Raw genomic sequence first — 26,186 nt, forward strand, 5'->3', positions numbered from 1 at the left:
TCCTAAAAACAGAAGTTACAATTAGAAGTGCTGCAGATTTTCCACAGGTTTATTTAGTTGCTCCTAGGCACTTCCTGTAGCATAATGAGGGCCATGGTAGAAACCAGAGTTTATATCCTTCAATGTCTGAGCTTTTGAGATTATGCTAATAGGGTACCCCATTAAAAACTTCTCACTGGGACAGAGGGCAATGATTGGTTGAAAAGATGGTGAATAGGCATGCTCTCACATGGATATCCTCATAAGCACTGAGTATACAAAAGTAAATCAATGGTGTTACCTTAGAAGTTAAGTAAAACATGTATTTTATTTGGGTCCCCTTCACATTGTTGACACTGCAAAATGCCGACATTCATATATCCGAGACCATATGATTGACATTTGCAATGTCGACAATGGGGAACCGGCATCTCAGTACAGAGAGGAATGAAAGGATTTCTATTCCTGCACTGTAGTGCGATATCAGAGTTGGTATATTTAAGTTACAGGGGGTGCAGGGTGGCTTGTCCCCCTTCTAGCAATGTGTTACTAATTTGTAGTGTTTTTTTTTTTTTTGGATGTTCGAAATTCCGAATGTCGATCATATGGTCTTAGCCATATGAATGTCAACATTTTGGTGTTTCGATCATCCACTGGTAACCTATGTTTTATATATATATATATATATATATATATATATATATATATATATATATATATATATATATATATATATATATATATATATATATATATATATACATACACACACACACACACATATATATATATATACATATATATATATATGTATATACTTTATAAGTGTATAAACATATTCGATCATAGAAGATCATAAAATTCTATAGCAAGGTTAGGCATAATGATTTTCTTGCTCTTTTGTTTGTACCATGTGGTAAAATTAAGCACTGAGACTACAGTCGACTTGTTTGAGTGTAGCTCGATGAATAGGTATTTTCTAACTTCGTGAGTGATATAAACTATTTGAAGCAAAATACATACTTTGGGTATATTCCTTTAGGTTCCATCCATAAAGTGTAATTTCCGATGTCTTCTTACTTGCAATATTAGTTGAGTTATTGGTAGTAGAAGCAGTAATGAAAGTAATTCCCACTTAATATTTAGTTTTCTTGGATCTTTTCTTTTCCCAGACATGCATTGCAGCAGGCTGAGGTTGATGGGAGTAAACCAGGGGTTGACGTCCGGGCAGAAGTGATCAGAAGGATTCCTGGGTAGTGGAATTTCACAACAATACAAACAACAAGCAAGGAGATTCAGGTAATTCATTTTTTAATATATTAGTATAATGTCATATTCATCTGGAATTGTAGGACGCTTTGAGTGTAATATTTGCTTTTAGTACTGTTTTAATTGTTTAAATCTTTTCACGTTTAAGCCCCTTTTGGAATAACGTTTTACTGTAGGATTTGCAGTCTTAGCTAGGGGCAGTAATAATTGAGAAGCAAGTGCAGGTCATTGAATGGAGCCAAAAAGTAGTTTCAGTATTTAAAAATGAGTTTAATCAAGGGTTAAGGGGATGTTTTTGTATATTCTGTGGTGTCACTGCGAGTTGTTGCTATTAGGTTTTCAATGATGATCATAGCTAGTTCACATGTGGACAGCCTTATTAAATGGTTTATAAATTTTACTAGCCTACCGCTTACCAATTAAGTTTTGGTTTGAACTTCTTTTCCAAATTTTAAACACTTTAAACTTACTTATTTGTTTCATTTCTTTCATTGATGCTTATGGATTAGGAAGTTCGTTCAAGGTCTTTTTAAATGCTGTTTTTGCTTCCTCTACTGTTTTAATTTGGAATTGGACGTTTTTGTGTTAAAATGCTAAGGTTGCAGGATACTTCATTTGAAAGCAAATTTTTTGATTTATTAGGTAGGAGCAGTACGGAGCCAAGGCCTGCCTCTGTTGTTTAATAGGAAGTGGGAGATCCTGTAACAGTGATATTTTATGGCCTCTCCAGGTTAAGGATATTTTTTGTTTAGCAGCCATTAGAATGGCAGTAACATGGGAAGCATTCAATATTTTTACATATATCTGTCTTGGAATTCTGAGTGAGTGATGGGCTCTTTCAATGGCAACATCTTTAACTATATTTTTGTCTTCAAGTATTGTGTTCAGGATTTCTTTTATTATAGTTGTGTGTGGTCAAATTTCTCTGGTATTCCTCTTAGTACGATGTTTCTTTGACTGCATGCATCTAGGTCAACTATTTTCTGTTGCAAATAGATTCATAGATTAGTACTACGCTAACTGCCCTTGCAAGCCATTTTAAGCCTAGCCAATTATTCCTTGTGAGACTCAAACTCTGCACCTTGTGTTTGTAAGGCAAACACCTTAACCATTAGGCCACCCTCCCACTTAAAAAAAAAAAGAAAATCTTTAGACTTATCACATTGGGATGAATGACTAAAATGAGCATTTGGGTAATGGGTTGGTAACTAGGCTAACTGCCATTGTGAGTCATTGTAAGCCTAGCCAATTATCCCTTGTGAGACTCAAACCTTGCACCTTGTGTTTGTAAGGCAAACACCTTAACCATTAGGCCACCCTCCCAACCCCTCATTTATAGTTTTGTTGTTTAATTTCATTTTAGTCTGTAAGTTATTTTGGTTTCATTCTCCATAACTTTTGCTTTATTGTTATTTAGTCTTTTAACTATCTGATCAAGACTATTTCCAAAAGTATTGAGCTTTTAGCAAAAGCTTTGGATTTCTTCTTGTAGTGGTTGTAAGGCAGTTCTGAGCTTGTCAACGGAGTAAGGAGAGTCCATTTTGGATCTTAGGGCTATCTTGCTGGAGTCATGCTGTGTTTTTGCAGTTTTTTTGCCTTTTAATGGTTGTGTCTTTTTTCAGGGAAGTGATTGAGGAAAGTTTAGTTTTCACAGTCTCAGCATATATGTGATCCTGCTGGCTAGGCATTTCTTCCGATGTTTAGCAGTATTTTCTTGTGTTTCTTTTATTTTATGCAGGTCTTGATCTTTTGCTGAAATCTATAATAAAATATATAATCCCCACAAACAAACCCAACCTGACCTATATGATAAATTTTAAAGAACTTATGCTTTCCCCGGTTAAGCAAAGAGGAAAACAGTTTTATAGCTAGACCTCTTACAACAGATTAAATCAAACTTGCAATTAACAAATTAAAAATAAAGCCCCAGGCCTTAACGGATTCACTGCTGATTTCTACAAGACATTCAACATACAACTATCTAAAATCCTGCATAAAATATACAACTATATAACATTTCATGGTATCTCAGTGAGATACTTAAATAACTGAAAAACAATCTTGATTCTTAATCCCCATGCTGATAAAACTAATCCTCTTAGCTACAGACCCATTACCCTCATAAATTTAGACATCAAAATACTAACCTCTACTATGGCACACCGCCTGCAAAAAATTATGCCCAAAATAATCTCCAAGGAGCAACTAGGGTTCATGCAACAAAGACAGGTAAGTGACAACACCCTCACCCTAGACACCATAATGATCCTATTAGCAAAAGATAAACACCCCAAGTATGCTCTAACGACTGATGCTACCAAAGCCTTTGAAAATGTTGATCTTAACTACCTGCTCCAAACAATGCCATACTTCAATTTTCCCCAAACTTTTATAATTATCAAAATGCTATACAAAAATGTCTCTACAACTCTATATGTTAACAAAACAATATTTCAACCCATTAAAATAAATAATGGAACCAAACAGGGATGTCCCCTTTCACCATATCTTTTCAATTTCTACTTAGAGCCTCTTTTACTTCTCATCACTCAAAAACTGTAATCATATTCCAAAAATATACAACACAGAACTAAAATATTCAGCCTTTGCAGATGACCTAAATATATATTTTGAATTACCAAACACAAATTTGCATAAAATCCTAAAATCAACTGATGATTTTTCCAATATAACAAACTATCAAATGAACCCTTCGAAATCTCCTATTTTCCCCCTTAATCCACTCAAACACATTGAAATAAATTTTCCCTTTACTGAAATTCCAGTCACCTATACGCTAAAATATCTGGGTATAAAATTTGCATACACCCACAAAGAGCTGACGAAGGCAAACATATTAAAAACATGGGAGCAAATTCAACAAGACATCACAAGATGGAAAAATATAAATGTATCCCCCTTATCTAAAGCAGCCATCAAGATGAACGTCTTAACCTAGAATCCTATTTCATTTAAACTCTATTAGCTTAAATATTCCAAAAAAATTATTTAATAAAATGGAAATTGCACTTTCTAAACTCATCTGGTTCCACAAAAATTCAAGAATTCGCTATGGAAAACTAATACTCCCAAAAGAAAAAGGAGGACTGGGACTTCCAGATTTCAAATTATATTATCACATCATTAATGCTAGTCGACTTATCCAAATCTCTAATTAGGATAAAGAGCACAAGTCATGGTCTCCAACCTGGGTAAAAATCTGGTACAACCAATTATGCTCTCTTGGGATTAATCCCAAAGTCATTCCCTATATACAACTAAAAAACAATCTCATCATAAAGATCTCCCCAATTAAAAATAAAATTTAAATTTTCCAAACTTTGATTACATCTCTACATCTAGAAAATGCACTTGAATTTCTACAGCCAATCTCAATCCAAATTTCAAAATTAACAGTAAAATGATAAATTTTAACAATTACCCACTAATCAAGAATATAACGCTCTGTCAAATATACCACTTAAATAATTTAAATATAAATGAGCTAAGATCCCAATTAGGAGTGACACGCAATTATGATACCATACTTAGCTAAAATCATTAATAAGAGCAAAACATTTTAATGTTAAAATCGATGAACAAGAAATTAAAACAACTCAGTTAAATATAAAAACTCTATCCTATAAAACCAAAATGATTTCCCAAACCTACAAACTGATAACAGGGATTACATTTCAGTCTTTACTTCTCTTTTCTAAATGTTGACAAGACATGAATAAAAATATTACATTTAAGCAAAAATCAAATGCTATACAAAATACTTTAAAACTAACCCCCTTTAAAAATTGAATATATACGCAACTTGTGATAAATAATAACTCATATTATACTCCAGCTATTCTAAACAAGTCAGGCTATAAAAAAGTACTATCCTGTCCTTTTTGCTCCTTGGTAAATGCGGACATACTTCACATATTTTGGAGTTGTAAAACTATATACAAACTATGGTGCTCCCTTAGAACAAAATTTGAGAAAATGGGATATGAAAAAAACACCCTCTCGTGGGAAACAACAATTCTTCATATAACTCCCAAATCAGTGTCTGGAATAAGTAGACATGTCCTAATCATAACATGCGCCCTACTTAAATACTATATAGCCAAAAATTGGTTAAATAAACCTAAGATATTGTGGCAAAATTTCAAGGAGATGGCAATAAAATATATATCTTCACAGATTGTCAACTAAAAACCCGGAGAAAAGATCTTACTTTCAGACTTACTGGTGTACTCCACTTGATTCCATCCTAGCTAACTAAAAAAAAAAAACTAACTTCACAAAGACAATTCCTTACTAGTTTTAATACAAAGTTCCTATATTACTATTAGTTACTAATCAAATAATGATTAAAAACAATAGAAATTCCCTTTAAATTACCTCTAAGTGGCATCCATGACTTATACAATGTATATACTTCTTTCTTTTCTTTCTTTTATTGTTACTTTTAAATACTTGCATTCTGTACCAACCCTTTACTTCCCTTGCATAAAATCTCTTAAGAGAAAGTTCTAAACAACAAACTCTAATTATAAGCAAGTGCATACCTTAGAACAGTAGTACCACCTAGTCAGGGGGCTACACTCCCATCTAATCAGTATGATATGTATTAAATAGATCTACTGCTACAGTTTTTTCATAAACATGTTTTTAAGGTTTGTGATTTTTGTACTTTGTTTTTACTTTTTATGAATGCTGTACCTGTTTTTTTGGTCACCTTAAATCAAAATAATAAAAGAACAAATTGGAAAAAAAATGTTTTGTATCCATGTGGAGCTTTTCTCCCATGGACCTCCTCTGAAAATGGGTTCTATCCCAGTCAGACTATCCCCGTAAACAAACAAAATAAATATGCCTGACCTGTATCTAACACTATCCATCCACAACCCCTTTTCCGATTTTTTTTTGCACATGGGGTGCCACTTCAACAGTGACAATCATCTACAGGCAAGGTTTTTACCACTGGACGGCTAGCCCTGCTGGAGTAGTTCTTCCACACCACACACACAGCTATGGCCAATTTAGAATGTCCAATCCACCTACTACATATGCCTTTGGATTGTGGGAGGAAATTGTAGCACTCAGATGAAGCTCACACAAACACAGGGAGGACAGGCAGACTCTGCACAGTAGGCACCCCAGCCAAGAATCGAACTGGGGAATGTTTTGCTGTAAGGTGACAGCACTACCTACTGCACCACTGTGTCTAACGCTAAAGGGACTAAAAATATTTTTACTACTTGTACCCTGCTATCCATATCCATAAGCAAGAGCTTCCATTAGTTGTTGTATTATCTTTTGTTTAGTTTCTTCCCATATATCCTTAGTTGCCATAACAGAATGCTTTTAACCCATACCCTAAAAAATTTTATCATGTCCACACAAATATGGGTACTGCTGAACCAATTCATGCGTGGGTACATAGTTTACAACTATAGCATTTGCTTTATTTTCAATAATGTTATATCTTGAAAAAAACTGGAAGTATCTCTGAATTTTCCACAACACTGAGATGTCCTTTTCTGGTTTTTATCAGGTTCAAAATAATATCATCTGCAATTTTTCTTGATTACCATATCAATTATATCCTTCAATTTCTGAGTTTCTTATTTTCTTTCCCAATGGTCCTAACTATAATGCAAACAATAAAGGGGAAAGAGGATACCCCTGTTCAGACTCGATTTATCAGACAGGAACCCTTCTATTTTAATTTTTGCCTTGGATCCCTCATATATCCTCCTAATTAAAATCCATCAATAACAGCAGCATTTTCTTACATTCTGCTTCTCTCTGGATCACCACTATTCTATTAATGCCGTCAAATGTTTGCATCCCCTACACAAAACACTACTGATCCTTATCAATCAATTTTGGCAACACCTCTGCCATTCTTTTTAGCCATTACAGACAAAAAAACTTACATGCGTTTTCATAAAATTTCCAGAATAAGTCTAATACGTATACAGGATCTCTGGTTATTTTTTGTTATAAACTCCCTAAGCTTGGCAACAGCCTTTTCTACTTTCTGTTGCCTAAGTCACTGTGCTAAAAGTTTTGGGCTCTGGACTTATCAAAAAACAGTTGCTTAACAGCAAACTTATCTAAACTCATGCATACCAGGCGTTCACTTTTCTCTTTAGCATTCTGCAGTTGTGGCTCTTCTTGTTGTGTAACATTCCCCTGACTCTGCAATATTTTAACCTTTGTCAGTCTCTCTAAATAATTCTTGTTATTTCTTAGCCATATATCTTTCTTTTATTTCCATTCTCTTTTCATTTTATTCTACTCACTAGCTACAGTTTCTGCAGTACTTTCACTCTAATAATTCACAAATAATTTCTAGTCTCCCACCAGGACACAAGTGCTCTTCAGCAATTGCATTCTGCTTGCTGAGCACACTCAAGCAAATCTGCAGTCTGCGGCTACCACCACACCCATACAGTATAAGGAGGAATCAGTACTGCAAAATTAAACAAGGACATACATTTTGAGCCTCAAGAACAGGGTCAGTCCACCCAGGCATTCTACTTGTATGTTTTATGAGAGTGAAGCTGTAACATTAGCAGTATTTCTTAGTAGTTCTCAGCGTGCTAATAAAGCTGACTGTTGTAGCCTTGTGCCCCCCCCAGCTAGTGCAGTAATCCTAACTGTCCAGTAGGCAGTATACATTTAATTCAGATCCCTGTGACTAAATTAACCATCAAGCAGCCCTCTCAGTGATTTCTGCCTTAGATTGTATCACTTGGAGGCCCACCTGTTTATTTGCATCTCTATACATTCCCTTGCATTGCTAATGTATCTCCCTACTCTAATCGGTGCACAAACTGGCTACTAATAAGCAAGTCAATGTGAAGACACACTCCCAACCTTAATAAACTTTGCTGTCTCTTCTCTCCTTCACTTTGCAGGTAGTTTGCATTATTACTTACCCTCTCTGAGGCCTTCACTGATAGATTTCCACTGATTGCCTCTCTGGTTTCACTGGTTTCTTTGCATTCCACCTGGTTTACACCCCTTGTGCTATCTCCCTCCCCCAATACAAAGTCTATATTAGAATCCTGCTGAGCATGGAACCATCTTTAAATTTCTAGTCTCCCACCAGGACACAAGTGCTCTTCAGCAAGTGCAATCTGCTTGCTGGTAAGCCATTAGACCTCAGGAATTTGTTTAAAGTGTTCAGATTTGTAAAGTAATACTTACTTTTTACTCTTGTCTTGGTGGGCTCTGCCCCGCTTAGGCTCTCTCTGCTCCCCTGCCCTGCCCCCACTAACTCTACATTTATAGTAATCACAGCCACACCCACAGTTCACCCTCACATCACCTCCACCAATCACAGCTCCTCAAGTCAGATCACATTATACCACACCAACTTGCTCCACCACAAAATACTCCCAACCACTCTCATTCCCACTAGGCATTATTTATATCACCCAAACCACTTACCCATCCACATATAGTGCAGCCCTACAATTCCTATCTAGACCCCCACCTAGAACCAACTTAAACTTTATAACCATGACTATCACACAACTAAGACTAGTCTGTCTTCCCATATTTCTTTATAATACCACAAGTTATCACTCTAGCAATATCCCTAAACTTAGTAGCACAACACTACATTATGCACTCTCATATACAGACACCACACATTATAATAATATATGCCCACAACTGTTCAAGAACTACATAATGGACCAATTCAGAACTAAACACATATGCTCTCATTCCTACTCCAAAAAAAGAAAAAACAATACTTTCTCACACTCATTACCAAACTCCAACAACTGTATTACCATTTTAACACCAGGCTCACCATAAGTGGGGATATCCACCCCAACCCAGGCCCAAATCTATCCTGTCCAACACAAAGTGCTCCAACACAAATATCAGAACGTAACACTCCCACTATCTTCATCTCTGGGCAAATCAACAACAGCAGCAAAACCAACCATCTTTTAATGCTAAACATTAATATTAGAAGAATCAGAAATAAAATACCTGAACTCCAGGCCACAACAGCACATTACTCCCCAGACATAGTTGCTTTAACAAAAACCTGGCCAAATAAAAACATAGCTAACTCAGAAGTTCTCCCTACCGGCTACAATATCATTAGACAAGACAGACCACTTTGTAAAGGGGGTGGAACTGCCTTACTGTACAAGTCCAACTTAACTGTATGTCAATTACCAAACTCCTACCCCTCCCCCAATAATTAGGACATACTTAAATCACAACTTCAACTTCACCCTAAAAAGGTCATCACCACAATTGTGATCTATATTCCACCTGGTAATACACCTACTAGCCTTGAAGACTTCTTATCCTGGTGTTCTTCCACATACTCACAAGAAACCCTTATTCTGGAGGATTTCAACCTAGAACCAATCTAAAAAATCTCCATGGCTACTAGCAGCTAGTCCAAATTCCAACTAGACGTGATAAAAAATCTAAAAGGGAATCCATCCTTGACTGTGTCCTAACAACCCCACATTGTACCCCCACGCAGGCAGTCTCCCAGACACCTTAAGTAACCACAACATAATATACCTTATACGTAGTAGAACAAGCATATGCAAAACCACTAACTGTACATTCACTAGAAACACAAAAAAATTATTTCCTGAGGTCCTCAATACTTTACTCTGTAACTGTGACTGGACCCCCCCCCCTAAAAACCCTCCCACTTGACCAGGCTGTTGCATATTTCAAGTTACTCATACTTGGATTTCTTGACGAAAAACTTATTGACAGGAAAAATAATAAAAACTTATGTTTCAGTACTAATTTTTGAAAAAGAATAAAGGACCTATATTCACAAATCCTCTGATATACTTTTGGATTAGTATTTTCAAAAATTAGATTAAATTTCCTGTCAGAATAAAAATGTTATAAGCAGATCTAATGTTCAGTGCTGCTAGCAGTCCGGCATCTTGGCCAAGACCCCTGTTGCATATTTCAAATAAACATTTCTACAACGCCTAGACACTGTCGCTCCATTGAGCAAAATCAAAGTTAGAACCTCTACAAAGCCCTGGCTCAGTAAAGAAACCAAACAAATCCTCAAGTCCAGAGACACTGCCTGGCTTTACTATCAAAAAAACAAAGAAACACAAAGCCTAAGTACCAAGAACTGCGCAACCGTGCAAGAAAATGCATTAGGCTGGACAAAAAGTCCTACTACATGACATTACAAACTAAATACTAACACAACCCCCAAAAATTTTGGAAAAATGTAAACCAGCTACTAAAATCCACACAAAAGGCTACCCCAAACCAACCACCCCTGACACTAAAGTTCCCATCGAAACACAATTCAACTCCCACTTTGTGAACTCAATTCTATCCTTAGTATCACAGGACAGTTCCTTCCTCACTATCCCCCCCAACACAAATAACACTAATACAAGCTTTACCCTCAAAACAGTTTCTACCACTTCAATCAAAAGCATGCTCTCCAAACTAAAAACCTCATCAACAGCAGTCAACCTACTCCCCAGCTATTTCTTGAAACTCACAGCAGATGCTATTGCTATCTCAATCTTCACTCTCATAAACAGATCAGTTGTTGAAAACTATGTGCCCAAACTCTGGAAAATATCCTATGTTACACCCATACATAAAGGTGGGACCTCCACTGAACTTAACTACTGACCCATTGCTTTACTCTCCCCCCAGTCAGAATCGTAGAAAAATGCATCCATACCCAGGTGCTAAAATATCTCCTAGACAGCAACATCCTGTCACCTACTCAGCATGGTTTCAGACCTGCCCATAGTACCACTACAGCCCTCCTCTGCTTCACAGACACAGTAAACCGTCTCAAAAATGAAGGCCTGCAGGTGTCAACTCCTTTTTTGGATATGTCCAATGCATATGACACAGTCTAGCACCAAATCCTGCTAAACAAACTAAACCAATATCACCTATCAAATTCCACTCTTACCTGGTTCCAAAGCTACTTAAGTGACCGGTACCAAGCTGTGAAATGGGGAAATTCTCTCTCTCCTCAGCTGAGTCCCACAGGGTTCTATCTTAGGACCACTACTATTCACAATCTTCACAAATGACCTAGATACCTCCACACAGCATGCATCTATCATTCAGTTTGCAGACGACACTACTTTAATCTGTGCTGCACAAAACATCCCCACCCTCCTGCAAACAACTCAGCTAGCATTTTCTGACGTTGAAAACTACCTTGCCAAAGCCCAACTTATCCTCAATCCAAAGAAAACTCAGCTTATGATTATAACTTGTTCTAACAAAAACACTAACAGTCAATTCACTATCTACTCCACAAATGCTACTCCAATCACTCCAGTGGCACAGGCCAAGCTACTGGGAATAACCATAGACTCCCACCTAAAATTTGATAGTCATCCCAACTTAACTATTAAAAAGTACATGCCTAACTGGGATCACTCTACAAACTCACTATCAAACCATTTCTTACCAACAACACCAGATCAGCCACTGCTCGCTCTCAACTTCTATCCACCCTACTCTATGCATCTCCCATTCTGACTAATCTCAACAAAACTGAACTAAGCAAAATGGAAGCCTGCTATAACAGAATTGCCCGCTTTGCTGCAAATTGCTCATATAGAACTCATCACTGCACTGCTTTGAGACAGCTCTACTGGCTTGAACTACCCAACCTCCTAGCCTACAATCCGCCCTCTGTCATTCAATATATTACCTCCCCAATAAGTGGCCTGCCCTCAAAAACCTAGTACATCACGAAGCCAAAAGTCCTCTTAGATCATCAAGCATACTACTATAAGTCACCAACAGCTACAATAGCTTTGGAGATGCACTATATAGTAGTTCTAGTAGTTCAATGGCTAAAAAATGGAACTCTGCCCCCAATAGCATTCAAAACACATCGTCCAAAGCCTTCTTTAAAGATCTCATCAGGCAACATCTCAAGCAAAGTTGGCCATGCCATGATTTCTCCCCAGGCTAGTGAAAGCTGATAAGGTACACATACTAAACCTAGAGTACTGATAATAGTTTTCAGTCTTACTCACAAACACTGGCTAATCTACAATGTATGTACTGTACCTGTGTACTATGTATGTATTCTACCTATGTTCCAAATTTCAGCTGTACACCATAAATCTATTAATTACCTTTATTTTTAAATATTTTGTTTGTTCTCTCCACTGTAACTGTTGATGTGCTGCATACCACTATAAAAACATGTCTTTTGTAATTTGTGTGTATACTGATCATGTCTAAATAACTAAATGTATCTGTAATTTTTCTATGTGGAGCTTTTCTCTCCGGGCCTCTGCCGATAAAGGGCCTTTTCGGCTCAGTCAGACACCCCCGGTTAACAAATGTAAAATAAACAAAATTTCTACCTCCCACATTCCTTAAATTCCTCTTAATTTAACAGGTAGATGGGGAAGTGCCACTGTCTCATTTTTACTTCATTACCCTGCATTTTTATCTTAGTTACTATTGGCACATGATCTGAAATAATTACTGAATATGTGTCAAACCTCTCAATTAAATGTACATGTTCCTGTGAAATATAATTTCTGTCTAGTCTAGGCAGTTATTGTACCTAGGGGAATATGTAAATTCTCAAAAAATGTAAATTCTCACAAAGTTCCTATAATGAAGTCGCATCTTCCATATCAAAAGTCTATCTTATTTTGTTATATTTTCCTTACTAGGCCCCCAGATACATCCTCATTTTTGTAAATCAAATTCCAGTCCCCACCTATAAATAATATTCTCCACTGAAAGCTAATTATTTCTCCAAAAATGTTCTTAAGCTCCATAATAGCAATGTTATGTGAAATATAAATACATGCCAGTGCAATCCTCATACCTTGCCAGTAGCCCCTTACTACCGCAAATCTACTATTATCATTTTTTTCCCCTCTTTGATCACTACTGGAACTCCTCTCCCTCTTTGATCACTATTGGAGCTCCTCTAGCAATTAATAAAAGTACTCCCCTTTTCCTTTGTCCCTCATATTCTGCTGAATATCCATTCTGAAATCCTTTATCAAATTCACATGCTCAGTTCTTTCCAAATATGCATTACTTCTCTTTGTTCTCTGTATTTTCAATATAAATATTTTTTCTCTTTTGTTTATACCTGTGAGACCATTCACATTCCAAAATAATACGTAAAGTGTTGCCATTATAGTAAGAAGTCATTATTTCCACCTATTACATATGTCAGTTTTTCTTAATGTGTTTCTAACTTCTGTGATACACGCACCCATTAATGCTTGGCAGATTGATCTTTTATGCATTTTTTTTTCTTGTCATCTCCATTTGAACCCATGTTACATTTTACTAAACTTTTTGTTTTAATGAAAACTCTCAGTGAAAAATAACACACACAGAACGCATCTATAACCCGTTAACTTAATGCAAACACACAAAACTATATACATCTCCAAAACTGAAGTTTAACCCTCCTAATAGGAGCAACTGTACCAAATTGACAGCTCAAACACTGACCCTATCTAACCTAAAGTTAAGGTCATTCAAGCTAAGAGACGCGTTACTGCCTGTGCTCCTACTAACACTAATTGGTGTCTGTTCGGTTTATCATCTTTATTCCCCTCCCAGATATGAAAAACAACTTGCATGTTTTCACAAAACAACATTTAGCCTTGAAGAAACCACTGTTTTTACTTTTTTACTGCCCTATAATCAGGTTGCCTCCACAGAAATATCAGAAAAAAATGTAGCCTTCACCTGCAGGCTACTAAAGACACGAATAAGTATTTATTGCTAAAGGAAAACTTTTCATTACATTCAGTGTTACCTTATTTATTTGTTTCCACTTATAACTTATTAGATTAAGCCAAGGGTCTTACTCCAGGCATTCACCTATGCAAAAGTAAGAGCAAACATATCTGCTGTGTACATATATTATGACCTGTGTACTTTTGCTCCCCATCCCTCACCTTACCCAAAACTACAGCTTATTAACTTAAACAAGCTTTTGTCTAGCCTTTTCTCTCTATTTTTGCATTGTAATGCCTACATTTTTAATACTAAAAAGGAATAAAAACAGAATCTGTTTACTTTGGCATCTTTATCACATATAACAGTAACTAGAAATGGTTTAGCATATGATGTGCAATTTATAGCATGAAAAGTTTTATAGAAATATTGATAAGAACAGAACAGTTACCATTTCCTTCCTCTTCCTTTCCTCTTAGTGTCCTTCCAAATATTGAGTGAAGTGAGGCAAATTCCTTTCAGTTTCTCACAAGTTTAACACATGTCTATTCTCTCCACTTTTTTGTGGTAAAGCTATATTTCACAAATGCAATGATGTTTTGTAATCTCACATTTATTCATTAATTTCTGTGTTGCTGGTCGTCTTCTTATTCATCTACCTCTCTCAACTCCAGACTCTGTTTCAATTCAAATGTACTCCCAATTCTTCTAGTCAACTCCTGTGTATTTCTCTCTCTTCCTCAAGCATCTTCCTTTGGAACTCTGGAAAAGGTTTCACTGGTTAAGTCTCTTCATGAGCTTTATTATCACAAGAATGAGAAGTCCCTTTCTTCTTGATGGCTCACTTTTTGTTGGACAAACTTCTGTATTTTCTCCTTAGCATGTTTTGCATCAAAAAAACAACTTTGATCCTCCAGGAAAAAAATAAACTGGTGACAGCTGGATACAGCAGCTTGAATCTCAAATCTGCCTCTCGACATTCTCTGATTACTAGAATAACTTTGCTTGTCTCCAACGGTTAATACTTTGCTTTTCTTCCACATTTTTGTCAGGATCAACTTTCTGCTGGTAGAACTACATTTTTTTCTAATACAGGTCTTGACTGCTATCTCGTGGCCAGGATTTGGGGTTTACACACAATGTGCCCTTTCATTTAAATCTTGCTTTGGAATAACAGTCCTGTTGCTTATTTGTGCCTTCTTAAAATGAATACAGCCTGTTCCTTCTGGTACAGAAGAAAATCTCAGGTTTTCACTATATGCTCTGTCCTCTACCACTTTTTTGAAACACCTCAGCTGAATATCTGCTTAAAGCTTCTTTCATTTTCTCAGACTTTTGTTATTTAGGTTGCTCTGTTTCTTCAGTGTTTCATATATTTTAATCAGCTCGGAGCACATTTGACTTAATTTTTCCTCTAGATTACTGGAACCCATGTCTTGCACCAAAGGTGCAGCTTGAACTGCTTTTTGCTGAACAGCTGCAGGATTCTTCCCAGTCAGTGTTCTTTATTCAACTTTTCTAGCTGATTTTCTTTCAAAGTTTCTTCTTCTTTGCTGGCATCTAGGCAGTGTACTTACTAGCCAGTAAATGAATTTACTAAAGGTGAGTGAGTTCTTAGCCATAGTCTTTCAGTATATTTTTTCACACTGTGAGAGCTGAAATTAAGCTACTGATCAGTGTGCAGCCATCTTGAAATGCATCTTGAAAAGCCTGCCAACTGCCAACTCTGTCAGTCTTAATGGTTCTCAGCAACACTGCAGGTGTACACAGTTATACAGTCTGGGGGTGAGGGACAAAATACATTTACCTGAGAATGCTTCCAGTTTCAACTAATTTTCAGCGTTTGTGAAGAGGTCATAAAGTAAAGTTTCTTAAATCAAAATTGCTCTTGTGCTGTGCATTATTTTCTGCTACAAACAAATGTAAACGTTATCAACAAAAATGGAAAGGAGCATTAATCAAATTATCTGTAGCTGAGCAGTAAGTGAGAGAATGCAGTAAAGAAAAAAAAGGTAAATTCTGGGATGCTTAAGAGAAAGCCATCAGTAATAGACAAAAGGAATTTATTTTCTCCATGAAGATGGCTGGTAAAACCAAATGCAGAAGATGCATACAGACTGAGATACTACCAGTGCAGGTGCTGATAAAATGAGGGAAAGGCAGCAAAAGCAGAGCAGAGTCTTAGATTCTATATGAAAACAAAAAGAAGGCAGACAAAAAGAATGAACTGTACAACCTAGAAATAGGATGGAGAGGCAGAACATGACAAATATATTTATATGCCTCAAAAGAACTAATAACTGCTGTATACTTCAGAAGAGCTACAATAAAGGAGCAAGAATCTAAACACTGAAAATATAGGACAGCACAAAGAATGTGAGGACATACGTTTTACATAGTGAGTTGCAACTGCATGGAAGAAACTCCTTAAGGAAACTAGCCAATCAAAATCCATGGTGACATTCAAAAAAGTATGTGACATAAAACAATACAAAAGTATGATGCATGCAGATATAAAACACTGATTAATTGCAACTTGCCCATTTGTCGAGGCAGGTGGGTCAACTAGGCTTTATCTGTTGATAAATTTTACATTCCAAAAACATTGGAGATTATTATGAACTATAAAACATGGCAACTAGGTTTGTAGAATAGCATTTGTTTAAATATTAAAGCTTAAATTAATTGCATATGCTTCTGGTGAATCTCTAAATTTAGCAGAAATAAAAGAATCTTGGCACTTTCACAGATAGAATTCAAAAGCAGACACAAAGTAGGCATTTCAAGGATTCTTTGCATCTGATAACTCAATCACTTCAAATCCCATCCCAATTAGTAAGTGAAACCAAATGACAACTGTTATACTATCATTAGATATGAAGTGAATATAAGGTAAAGGCTCTTTAAAGAATGACCTTTACATAACAAAGTCTGCTTATATAAGCTCACTTTATACTAAAGTACTAACCTATAAGATCCATCTATGCATCCGTAACACCCTTCTTCTCCATTTTTTACACATGGGGTGAGGGTCTCACTTCAGTAGGCATTATCAATAGCCAAGAAGTAAATTATTTAGATTTATGCAACTCTTATCAAACTGCAAACAAAGAATACTTCCTTCAGTACTTACCTAACGAATTACAATTTTTTCTGAGCATCTCTCATAGTATGGCTTAATGACTTGTAGAATGTGTACACTCCTATCTCAGCTAATAGTTGCCACAAAGTTGCACATAACTTGCATAAAGACGAGCTTGATCAACCTTTTTGGTTGCAAGGGACAACAAGTAAAAATAAAGCAATGGTTTAAGGCGAGCTCCATGGCATATAGGAATTAAGCCTTGACTATAACCCAGAAGACATGGGTTTAGTTAGTGACATGGGCATCGGAATGGAGGAAATGGCCAGGGATGGAGTACAAAAAAGTTATTCCTGTTTGTTTCTCCTGCAGTGGGAGGAATGCCATCTTTGGACTGTGCATATTAAGGATTTTTGAAGAGACTGGATGGGAAGCATTTTCTTGAAAGACGTACAGTTACTTCTGGATACCACCTGCAGAACACAGCAACCTCCTCAGTACAACCAAATGCATGTCCACATCTCAGAGCTAATGGGGCACATGCAAGAGGAAACTGGCAAAGGTTTAAAGGGAGACCTTGATGGTCACCTAAGATGATACTGTGGTTGGGCACAGAAATTAGATCAAATGGTTGGCAAGCATGGCAGAACAAAAATGATGCATAATTTATTCACAAAGAATGCAGGTAGTAACATTTGTTGAAATGCATGCAATTTCAGATGTGAGGGCTGTTGTGGGGCAACAATAAGAAAATGAGTTCAAAAATGAATTTTCTGGTTATGCTCTTATAATTAGTGTTGTCTTTTCAAGTATGGCTAAAACCACATTCACTTTATCACTTAAATAGACTGCCATAAAAACAGCAACTCTTACCTCTCTGTTTGGCAGACTTTTCAATTTCATCTTGCAGTCTGTCTAGATCACTTACAAAATCCTGGCTTCCACATACATCAAAAAGTTTTTCCTCATACCGTGACAGTCTCTCCTCTTTCTCACGCAACTCATTAGTAATATGTGTCTTGTTCTGATCTGCTGAAGCTAATTCTTTACTGAAAGAGCAAAACGTTTCATCAAAGTGTGATACAATTAACTCTAAGTAACTACAAGTAACAAAAATTAAATCAAGTTATTGTTCTGTGCGTTCAACCAAGTCAACATTCAAATAAATAAATGATTCAAAATTATATAAATACACACACACACACATATATATATATATATATATATATATATATAGACAAATAGGTACAGATATCGGTGGATGTACACATACACACATATTTTTGTGTGTGTACACTACAAAAAAAATCAACAGCTCCTGCTGGTGAGAGTCTGTCAGTACCTTGGCTATTTGTTCAACTGCTTAAAAAGGGCCTCATGTACTTGAAGCTGACTAATGGAAGAAGACAAATGAAAAAATACAGTTGTTCAAGTAAAAAGTACAGTTGTGTAAAATCTTACCATAACAACAGATGTCCTTCTCTTCACTGTTGCAGCATTCATTACTGATGAGATCTCCTACCAAGGATAGCCCAACGTCCAGCCAGTATACCAAAGCCTTCAGTAATTACAGCTACCATACGTCACACACACACTCCCCACACAAGGCGTAGGGCATAAAGGTGACATATGGACGCATTCATACAGAAGTGATAAAGCCCCAAGAGGAACAGAACGACCTTAGGGGCAAGGACAACCGTGTGTATCCAGAAGGAGAAAAGGGAGAAGAGTCCCTCAGCCAAGAGGGCAAGTAAGAGCAGGTTAGAACAGAGGGGCAAGGGAGGGAAGCACACACAGACAACAGAAGGACATCTGCTGTTATGGCAAGATTTTACACAACTGTACTTTGTCTCTCCATATCAATGTTGCAGTATTCATAACTGAAGGGAGAGTACAAAAGCTCAAGAAGAAACCTGAGAGGAGGACGGCAAAGAACAACCCTCCAGCCATCCATGCAGAACAGCCCTGGCAAAGACAGCTCTAGCACTGGAAATAACATCCAACTTGTAATGCTTAGTGAAGGTATGAAGAGAAGAGCAAATAGAAGACTGAAGGATGGAATTGTTATCTAGCCCCTTGAAAAAAGCACCATAGGAGGTAACAGTCCTGGTGGAATGGGCCTTTACAGATAAGGAAAGCCATTTGCCATTAAAGGAATAACAAAAAGAAATGGCTTTAGAAATCCCAGAAGAGATGTTTTGCTATCTATGAAGCTATGAACATAGAAGCAGCTAAACTGAAATACCTTGGATTAAAGAAAAAAGAGTTGTACAGATTTGCAAACAACTTTAGTTTTATCCACATAATATCTAAGCTGTCTATGCAAATCCAAGGTGTGAAGAACCTCACTGGCAGATGGAAGAGAAGAAAAAAAGGAAGCCAAATGAACAGAATGACTAAAGGACAACTCATTGACCACCTTGGGCATAAAAAGAAGGGTTGGTACGAAGAGATACCCGGTTTCTGTGGAAAACTAAGAAAGGAGGAACAGCCATGACATCCTGAAGTTTAGAAACTCTCTTGGTTGGATTGAGTGATAAAAGAAGAACAATCCTCCAAGTACAATGTTGTAAGGAAGGTGAAGCCGCAGGCTCAAAAGGAGACTGAGTCAATTTTTCAAGTTTAAAAATGAAGTCCCAAGAAGGTGGAATCGGCTTTCTGGGAGGGCTGATATGAAGGGCACCTTTAAGAAATGATTTGACTTCAAATCTAGAGGCCAGAGGAGGAGTGAAGGGCAGACAAGCAGAAATTGCTGACAGGTGAGCTTTAACTGAAGAATATGTCAGCCCAGCATGGAGCAGATCACACAATTAAAGAGAGAACCTGAGGATCCCCTACAGATAGGGGATCCTGATAATGAGAGAGGCACCAGACAGAAAATCTTTTCTATTTGAGCAAATATGTGTTCTAGTAGTGGGTTGCCTGGCCTCCTGCAAGACATCAGAAAAAAGGAAACTAAAAGGGATCAAAACCCTATCATCCACAGTGTCAGTTGAAAAATGGACTGAGTGAGGATGGATAAGAGACCCTTTGTCTTGGTGAGAAGGTCCACCTGGTAAGGTAACTTGCAATGGTTGCCCCTGGCCAAGTGAGAAAGATGGGAGGAATCAATGCTGTCTGGGCCAAAAGGAAGTCACCAGCAAAATTTTGGGGGAGTCTTGCATGATCTTGAGCAGGATCCTCGGAATAGGAGAAGGGGAGGAAAAGCATAGAGAAAAGTACAGTTTTGTACCTACCATAAATGTAGATGTTCGAGGATTCCATTGCTGCAGTCCTGACTATTGGGTATAGTCCGCGTCCCAGTCGGCCCGAATACCAGAGTATAAGGCTGACGTCGGTCAGGGCGCATTAGACTGACGTCAGTACGTCAGGGTACTAATGCGCATGACCGACGTCATATCCTCAGTCTTTTCTTGCCCCAGATGTCAGAAGATCCTAAAAAGACAAGTCCCAAAAAACCTGCACCAAAAACATGTACAATATATATACAACAATATATACAAAAATATAAGCCTGTAAACTCACCTACACAAGCACCCCTAAATAGAGAGGGAAGGAGGGAGGTAAATTGGACTGCAGCAATGGAATCCTCGAACATCTACATTTATGGTAGGTACAAAACTGTACTATGTTCTTCGTCTTCCATTGCTGCAGTCCTGACTATTGGGTAGAATCCCAAAGCAGAGGTAAGGGAGGCTGGCAAATTATAAAGAAGAAGGAGCTGACAACATGCCTTGCAAAACAGCTGTGGCAAAACCAGCCCTAGACTTAGAGTAGATAGGAAGGTGATAATGCTTAGAGAAAGTATGCACTGAACTCCAAGTAGCTGCTTCCAAAATATCCTTAGTTGCCACCCCCCTAAGAAATGCTGTTGAAGTGGCAGTAGCCCTAGTGGAATGAGGCCTAATCCCAGCTGGAATCTCCTTGCCATGATGGGAATAACAAAATGCAATGCAAAAGCCAATCCACCTAGAAATAGTTTGTTTTGACACAGGCTTGCCCTGAGAACTCAAAGCAAAAGAAACAAACAACTGCTGAGACTGCCTAAAATCCTTAGTCCTGCTTAAATAATAACGCAATTGCCTGTGAACATCTAAAGTGTGCAAAATCTTCTCCCCTTTATTTTGAGGTTCTGCAAAAAACATAGGCAAATGAATAGTTTGGTTTAAAGCCACACTAGAAACCACCTTAGGCATAAAGGAAGGATTAGTACGTAATGATACCCTATCCTTATGGAAAATCAAAAAGGGCTCTACTGCCATAAGGGCCTGCAACTCAGACACCCTTCTTGCAGAAGTAATAGCCAGCAGAAAAGCAGTCTTCCATGACAAGTATTTCAATTCAGCAGTAGCTGCAGGCTCAAAAGGTTGTAGAGTAAGTTTTTCCAACACAAAATTGAGATCCCAAGCAGGAGTAGGAGCTCTACGTGGGGGTCTTATATTCTTTGCCCTCTAAGAAACTGCTTGAACAAAGGATGCGAAAACAAAGGTGGGTCACAATCATAGTGAGCTGAAATTGCTGCAGCATGAATCTTTATGGAAGAGAAGGACAAACCTTTGTCCAACAATTCAGTAAGATATTGAAGAGCCACACTCAAATTAGGCTCAGAAATCTCCAAATGCCTTGCTGTACTCCAAAATAAAAATCTCTTCCATTTTTCTGCATACACTTTCCTTGTACTAGGTCTTCTAGCTTCCATAATCACATTTAAAACTTGTTGAGGAAGTTGAGACCTGCTGTGTTTCAACACAGAATATGCCAAGCTGTTAGATGAAGAGAGTGTAGTTTGACATTGAGCAGATGACCGTCCTTCTGAGATAACAGATGAGGAATCAGAGGTAAAGGCCATGGAGGCTTCTTTACCAGACTCCGCAGTAGAGGGTACCAGTGTTGCGAGGCCAATCTGGAGCTATCAAAATCATCCTTGGCCTGTCTTGTCTGACCTTTAACAATACCTTTGGAAGAAGAGGTAGAGGTGGAAAGGCATACACATGAAGGTTTTTCCAACTGAAAGACAGAGCATCCACTTTCCAAGCCGTGTGATGAAACCCCTTTGTGCAATACTTTGGCAGCTGGTGGTTTAGTGGAGAAGCGAACAGATCTATGTCTGGAGTTCCCCATGACACTGTCAGTTTCTGAAATACATGAAGATCCAGTTTCCACTCGTGGGGATCCATGATTTGTCTGCTTAACACATCTGCTAAGGAGTTCTGTGCTCCTGGCAGAAACCTTGCCTGAAGAGTTAGTTGCAGGCTTAGCGCAGTCTCCCATAAAATCATTGCTTGCCTGCATAGAGGATAAGAATGTGTTCCCCCTTGCTTGTTGATGTACCACATGACAGTTGTGTTGTCTGTTAGAATCAACACCTGCCCTGGAAGAAGTAACTCCTTGAAAGCCATTAATGCAAACTGGACTGCTAACATCTCCTTCATGTTGATATGTAGATGCTGTAGTCTGGCAGGCCACTTGTCTTGTATCCACTTTCCATTTAGATGAGCTCCCCAAGCAATGTCCGAGGCATCTGTCATCAAGATCTGACTTGCCTCTGGCCGGGTCACAGAGAGTCCCTTGTTTAGGTGACATTCCTGAGCCCACCACAAGAATTCTTTTTGAAGGCAAGGTATTATTTGAATGACAGTGTCCAAATCCTGGCAGTGCTGTGTCCATACATTTTTGAGATACCATTGTAACTTCCTCATATGCAGTTTGGCATTGGGAAGCACCAGAATACAAGATGCCATGAACCCTAATGCTTGAAGGACTGTCCTTGCAGTCAGCACGGACTGATGAGATAGTTGATGGAAGTAAAGTGACAGACTCTTTTGTTTGTCCGGGGTTAAAAAGGCCATCTGGGCTGCTGTATTCAGTCTCACACCCAGAAAGCACATGTCTTGAGAGGGTACTAGACTGGACTTTATTTCGCTCACAGAATACCCTAGGCATCTTAGCACTGCGATAACATATTCCAGGTGCTGTAGAAGAACTTCCTATCTTGAGCCAGAATCAGGCAGTCGTCCAAGTAAGGATAGATTTGAATTCCTTGAAGCCTGAAGTAAGCTATCACTGGAGCCAGAACCTTTGTGAACACTCTGGGCAGTAGATAAGCCAAAGGGCAATGCAGAGAACTGATAATGAGAATTTCCAGTTCGAAACCTGAGATATTTCCTGCAACTTAGCCTTATAGGCACATGAAGGTAAGCTTCTTTGAGATCTAAAGTTACCATCCAGTGATTTTTGCCCAGCAGAGGTAAAAGCTGTTGTAACGTCAACATCTTGAACTTGGGAATGTCCAGATAAGTGTTGAGGATAGATAAATCCAAAATTGGTCTCCACGTGTTTCCCTTCTTTGGTACAAGGAACAGGCGAGAATAAAATCCTAGGCCCCTTTCTGATACAGGGACTGGCTGGATGGCCCCTATGTGAAGTAACTGCAAAACTTGCTTGTGAGCCTCTTTTCTTTGTTGAGGAGGAACGTCTGGCATGCCTTTGAAAGGGGCATTGTATGGAAGTAAAATCTGTAACCGTGGTGAATGATATCCAACACCCATTTGTCTTGAGTAATTAAATCCCAGTTTCTTTGAAAAGAGACAGTCTTCCTCCCAAAGGAGCTGCCAAACGTGAATCTGCTGGCAGCTGAAAAGGCAGGTCATTGGGTCTGTTTACGAAAGGACTGACCCCTGCCCTCACCAGAAGTCTGAGCAGGAGAACTCCCTGTTCTAGGCCTAAAGAACCTTGAGCCCTGCCCCTACCACGTCTAGACCTACCCCTAGACTGAGAATCATAAGCAGGATATGTCCACCCCTTAGCAGGCCAATTTCTACTAAACTTCGGTGGCTGCACCTGCAAAAAATCTTTAACAGTTTGCATAGACTTAGCTTTGTCCTCCATTTTCTTTAAAACTGCTTCCACAGGCGAACCAAACAACACATCAGACTGTAAAGGAGCATCCAAAATCCTTGTCTTAACATGCTCAGCTAAATTCTGATCCTTCAACCAGGCATGCCTGCGAAGAACAGAACTGGTAGCAGCCACCCTCGAGGAGGCCTGTACAGCATCAAAACCACATTGCAAAGAATGCTTACCCACTTGTTCAGAGACATGAACCAAATCCAGCAACTCTTTACACTCAATACCTTCCGCCAAAGCATCCACCTTAGATTTCAATTGTGAAAGGAGATAATTCTGATATTTTAGCATGTGAAACTGACAATTCAAAGCTCTCATGGCTAGAGTGGAAGAAGTGTACACTTTCTTTCCCCACCTATCCAAAGCCCTTGCCTCTTTATCAGTGGGAACAGGATTTTAACCACAGAAGCCTTTACCCCCTTAGGCCCTTGAGAAATAGTTTCTGGGTCCGCCCTAGGACTCTTAAACAAATATTTATGAGCTTCGGGCACCCTATAATACCTATCAGGCTTAACAGGAGCAGGAGGCAAAGAGTCAGGGTTCAGGGAAGCCTCTGCAAAACATCTTCCACCACATTCAACACAGGAGGAATAGCTAAAGGCCTATGCTGGGGTAAAACAAGAACTCCCTAAGCCTTTTCCTGGAGTCAGAGTAATCCTGGCCTTCCCATTTAAAGTGCTCCCTCATGGAATGCAAAGTCTCTGAAAATGAGAAATCCTCAGGAGGAGAAGCTGTAGGGGTGGAATCATCCACATCAGAATCAGAATAAGTAGGAAAATCCTGCATATCTTCCACAGAAGATTCTGAAGCCTCTGAACACTGTTCAAAACTATCAAACTCGGTTCCACCCTAGGCCTCTTATCAGGCGGGGCATAGAACCCCTAATCATAGTAATCAAATCTTCTGCCATTTTAAGCATATGTTTCTTAGGAACAGAACCCGAAATGCTAGGAGAAGCCCCCACTGAAGCTGAAGTAGGCCTACCTCTCAAAGAAGTTTTGGCAACAGAAGGAGAGGCCCTAACTACCTTGGGAAGAGAGGGAAGAACAGTCACCTGAGAAGCCCCTCAGCCTGGCCTACCTCCTGAGAAGGCACATCCTGTAAGAGTAAAGTTTCTGCCTGGGACTCTATGGAAACTCCTGGCAAAACCTCCGGCTCCACTGAGCCTTCTAAAGAACCGACGTCCGGGACTTCCTCAACCCTAGGCTTCACAGTTTTATCCTTGAGCTTCTTGAAGAAGCGGGCCGGAGCATCCGGCGGCATTTTATAATTGCAACGCTTCCCAAACACTAACCTGGCACAGTCTAACCTCCTCTTAATAGTGCGTTTGTTAAACCTAGCACAAGAGCGGCAACCAACAACGCCGTGCTCAGGCCCTAAACAAGGTATACTCAAGGTATGATAATCCCTATGATGTATCTGTTTCCCACAAGAAATACAGTTATTCACTTTTTCTGACATCCGGTAAAATACTGAGGCAAGAAAAACCAAAATGTTCCCAACGGGTACTTAGCCAACTCTGTTTCGGTCTGAAACTCCGGTTTGAAATATTTCAGTACGCCAACCTGCACTCGCAAAACTGCTTCTGCATCGGACCATGCGGCAAAAAAGACTGAGGATATGACGTCGGTCATGCGCATTAGTACCCTGACGTACTGACGTCAGTCTAATGCGCCCTGACCGACGTCAGCCTTATACTCTGGTATTCGGGCCGACTGGGACGCGGACTATACCCAATAGTCAGGACTGCAGCAATGGAAGACGAAGAACATCATCCCCTTCCAAGGAAAAGATACAGCATCCACCTTCCAAGCCAGAGGGCTTGGGACTCTGGCACAGAAAGAGGAAGTGGTCTGTTCAGAGGGGAGAAAAAAATATCTACCTGTGGAATATTCCACTGCTGGACAATGCCCAGAAAAACATCTCTGTGAAGCATCCATTTAAGAGTCTGTGTACTGGACCTGCTCTGAATCTACTATATTTTGCTCTGAAGGAATGTATACAGCCTGAAGAGTCACTTGATATGAGACAGCTAGTTCCCAGACCCTAAAGCGTACATCTGCAAAAAGGTAGGTCAGTGTCCCCCCTTGTCTGTTTCTATACCACATCACTGTGGTATTACATGTGAAAATTTTGAAAGGCCATGGAAAAAAGAGAGACTGAAAAGCCTGAATGGCTACAAGGAGAGCTCTCATCTCCTTGGGAGATGATG

General features: G+C 38.7%; 1 protein-coding gene across 1 annotated transcript in view; it reads right to left on the bottom strand.

Moving 5' to 3' along the window:
• Positions 1–26,186, bottom strand: part of RAD50 (RAD50 double strand break repair protein) — a gene marked incomplete in the record, with an annotated part of 1,663,481 nt that overhangs the window by 1,169,613 nt on the left and 467,682 nt on the right. The window contains 1 exon segment of the mRNA XM_044069198.1: positions 17,942–18,117. Coding sequence (XP_043925133.1) covers positions 17,942–18,117 — 176 coding nt within the window.

The sequence above is a fragment of the Protopterus annectens genome, chromosome 4.part0 (assembly GCF_019279795.1).
Source record: "Protopterus annectens isolate FY-2018-M chromosome 4.part0, PAN1.0, whole genome shotgun sequence".
Taxonomy (NCBI): Eukaryota; Metazoa; Chordata; order Ceratodontiformes; family Protopteridae; genus Protopterus; species Protopterus annectens.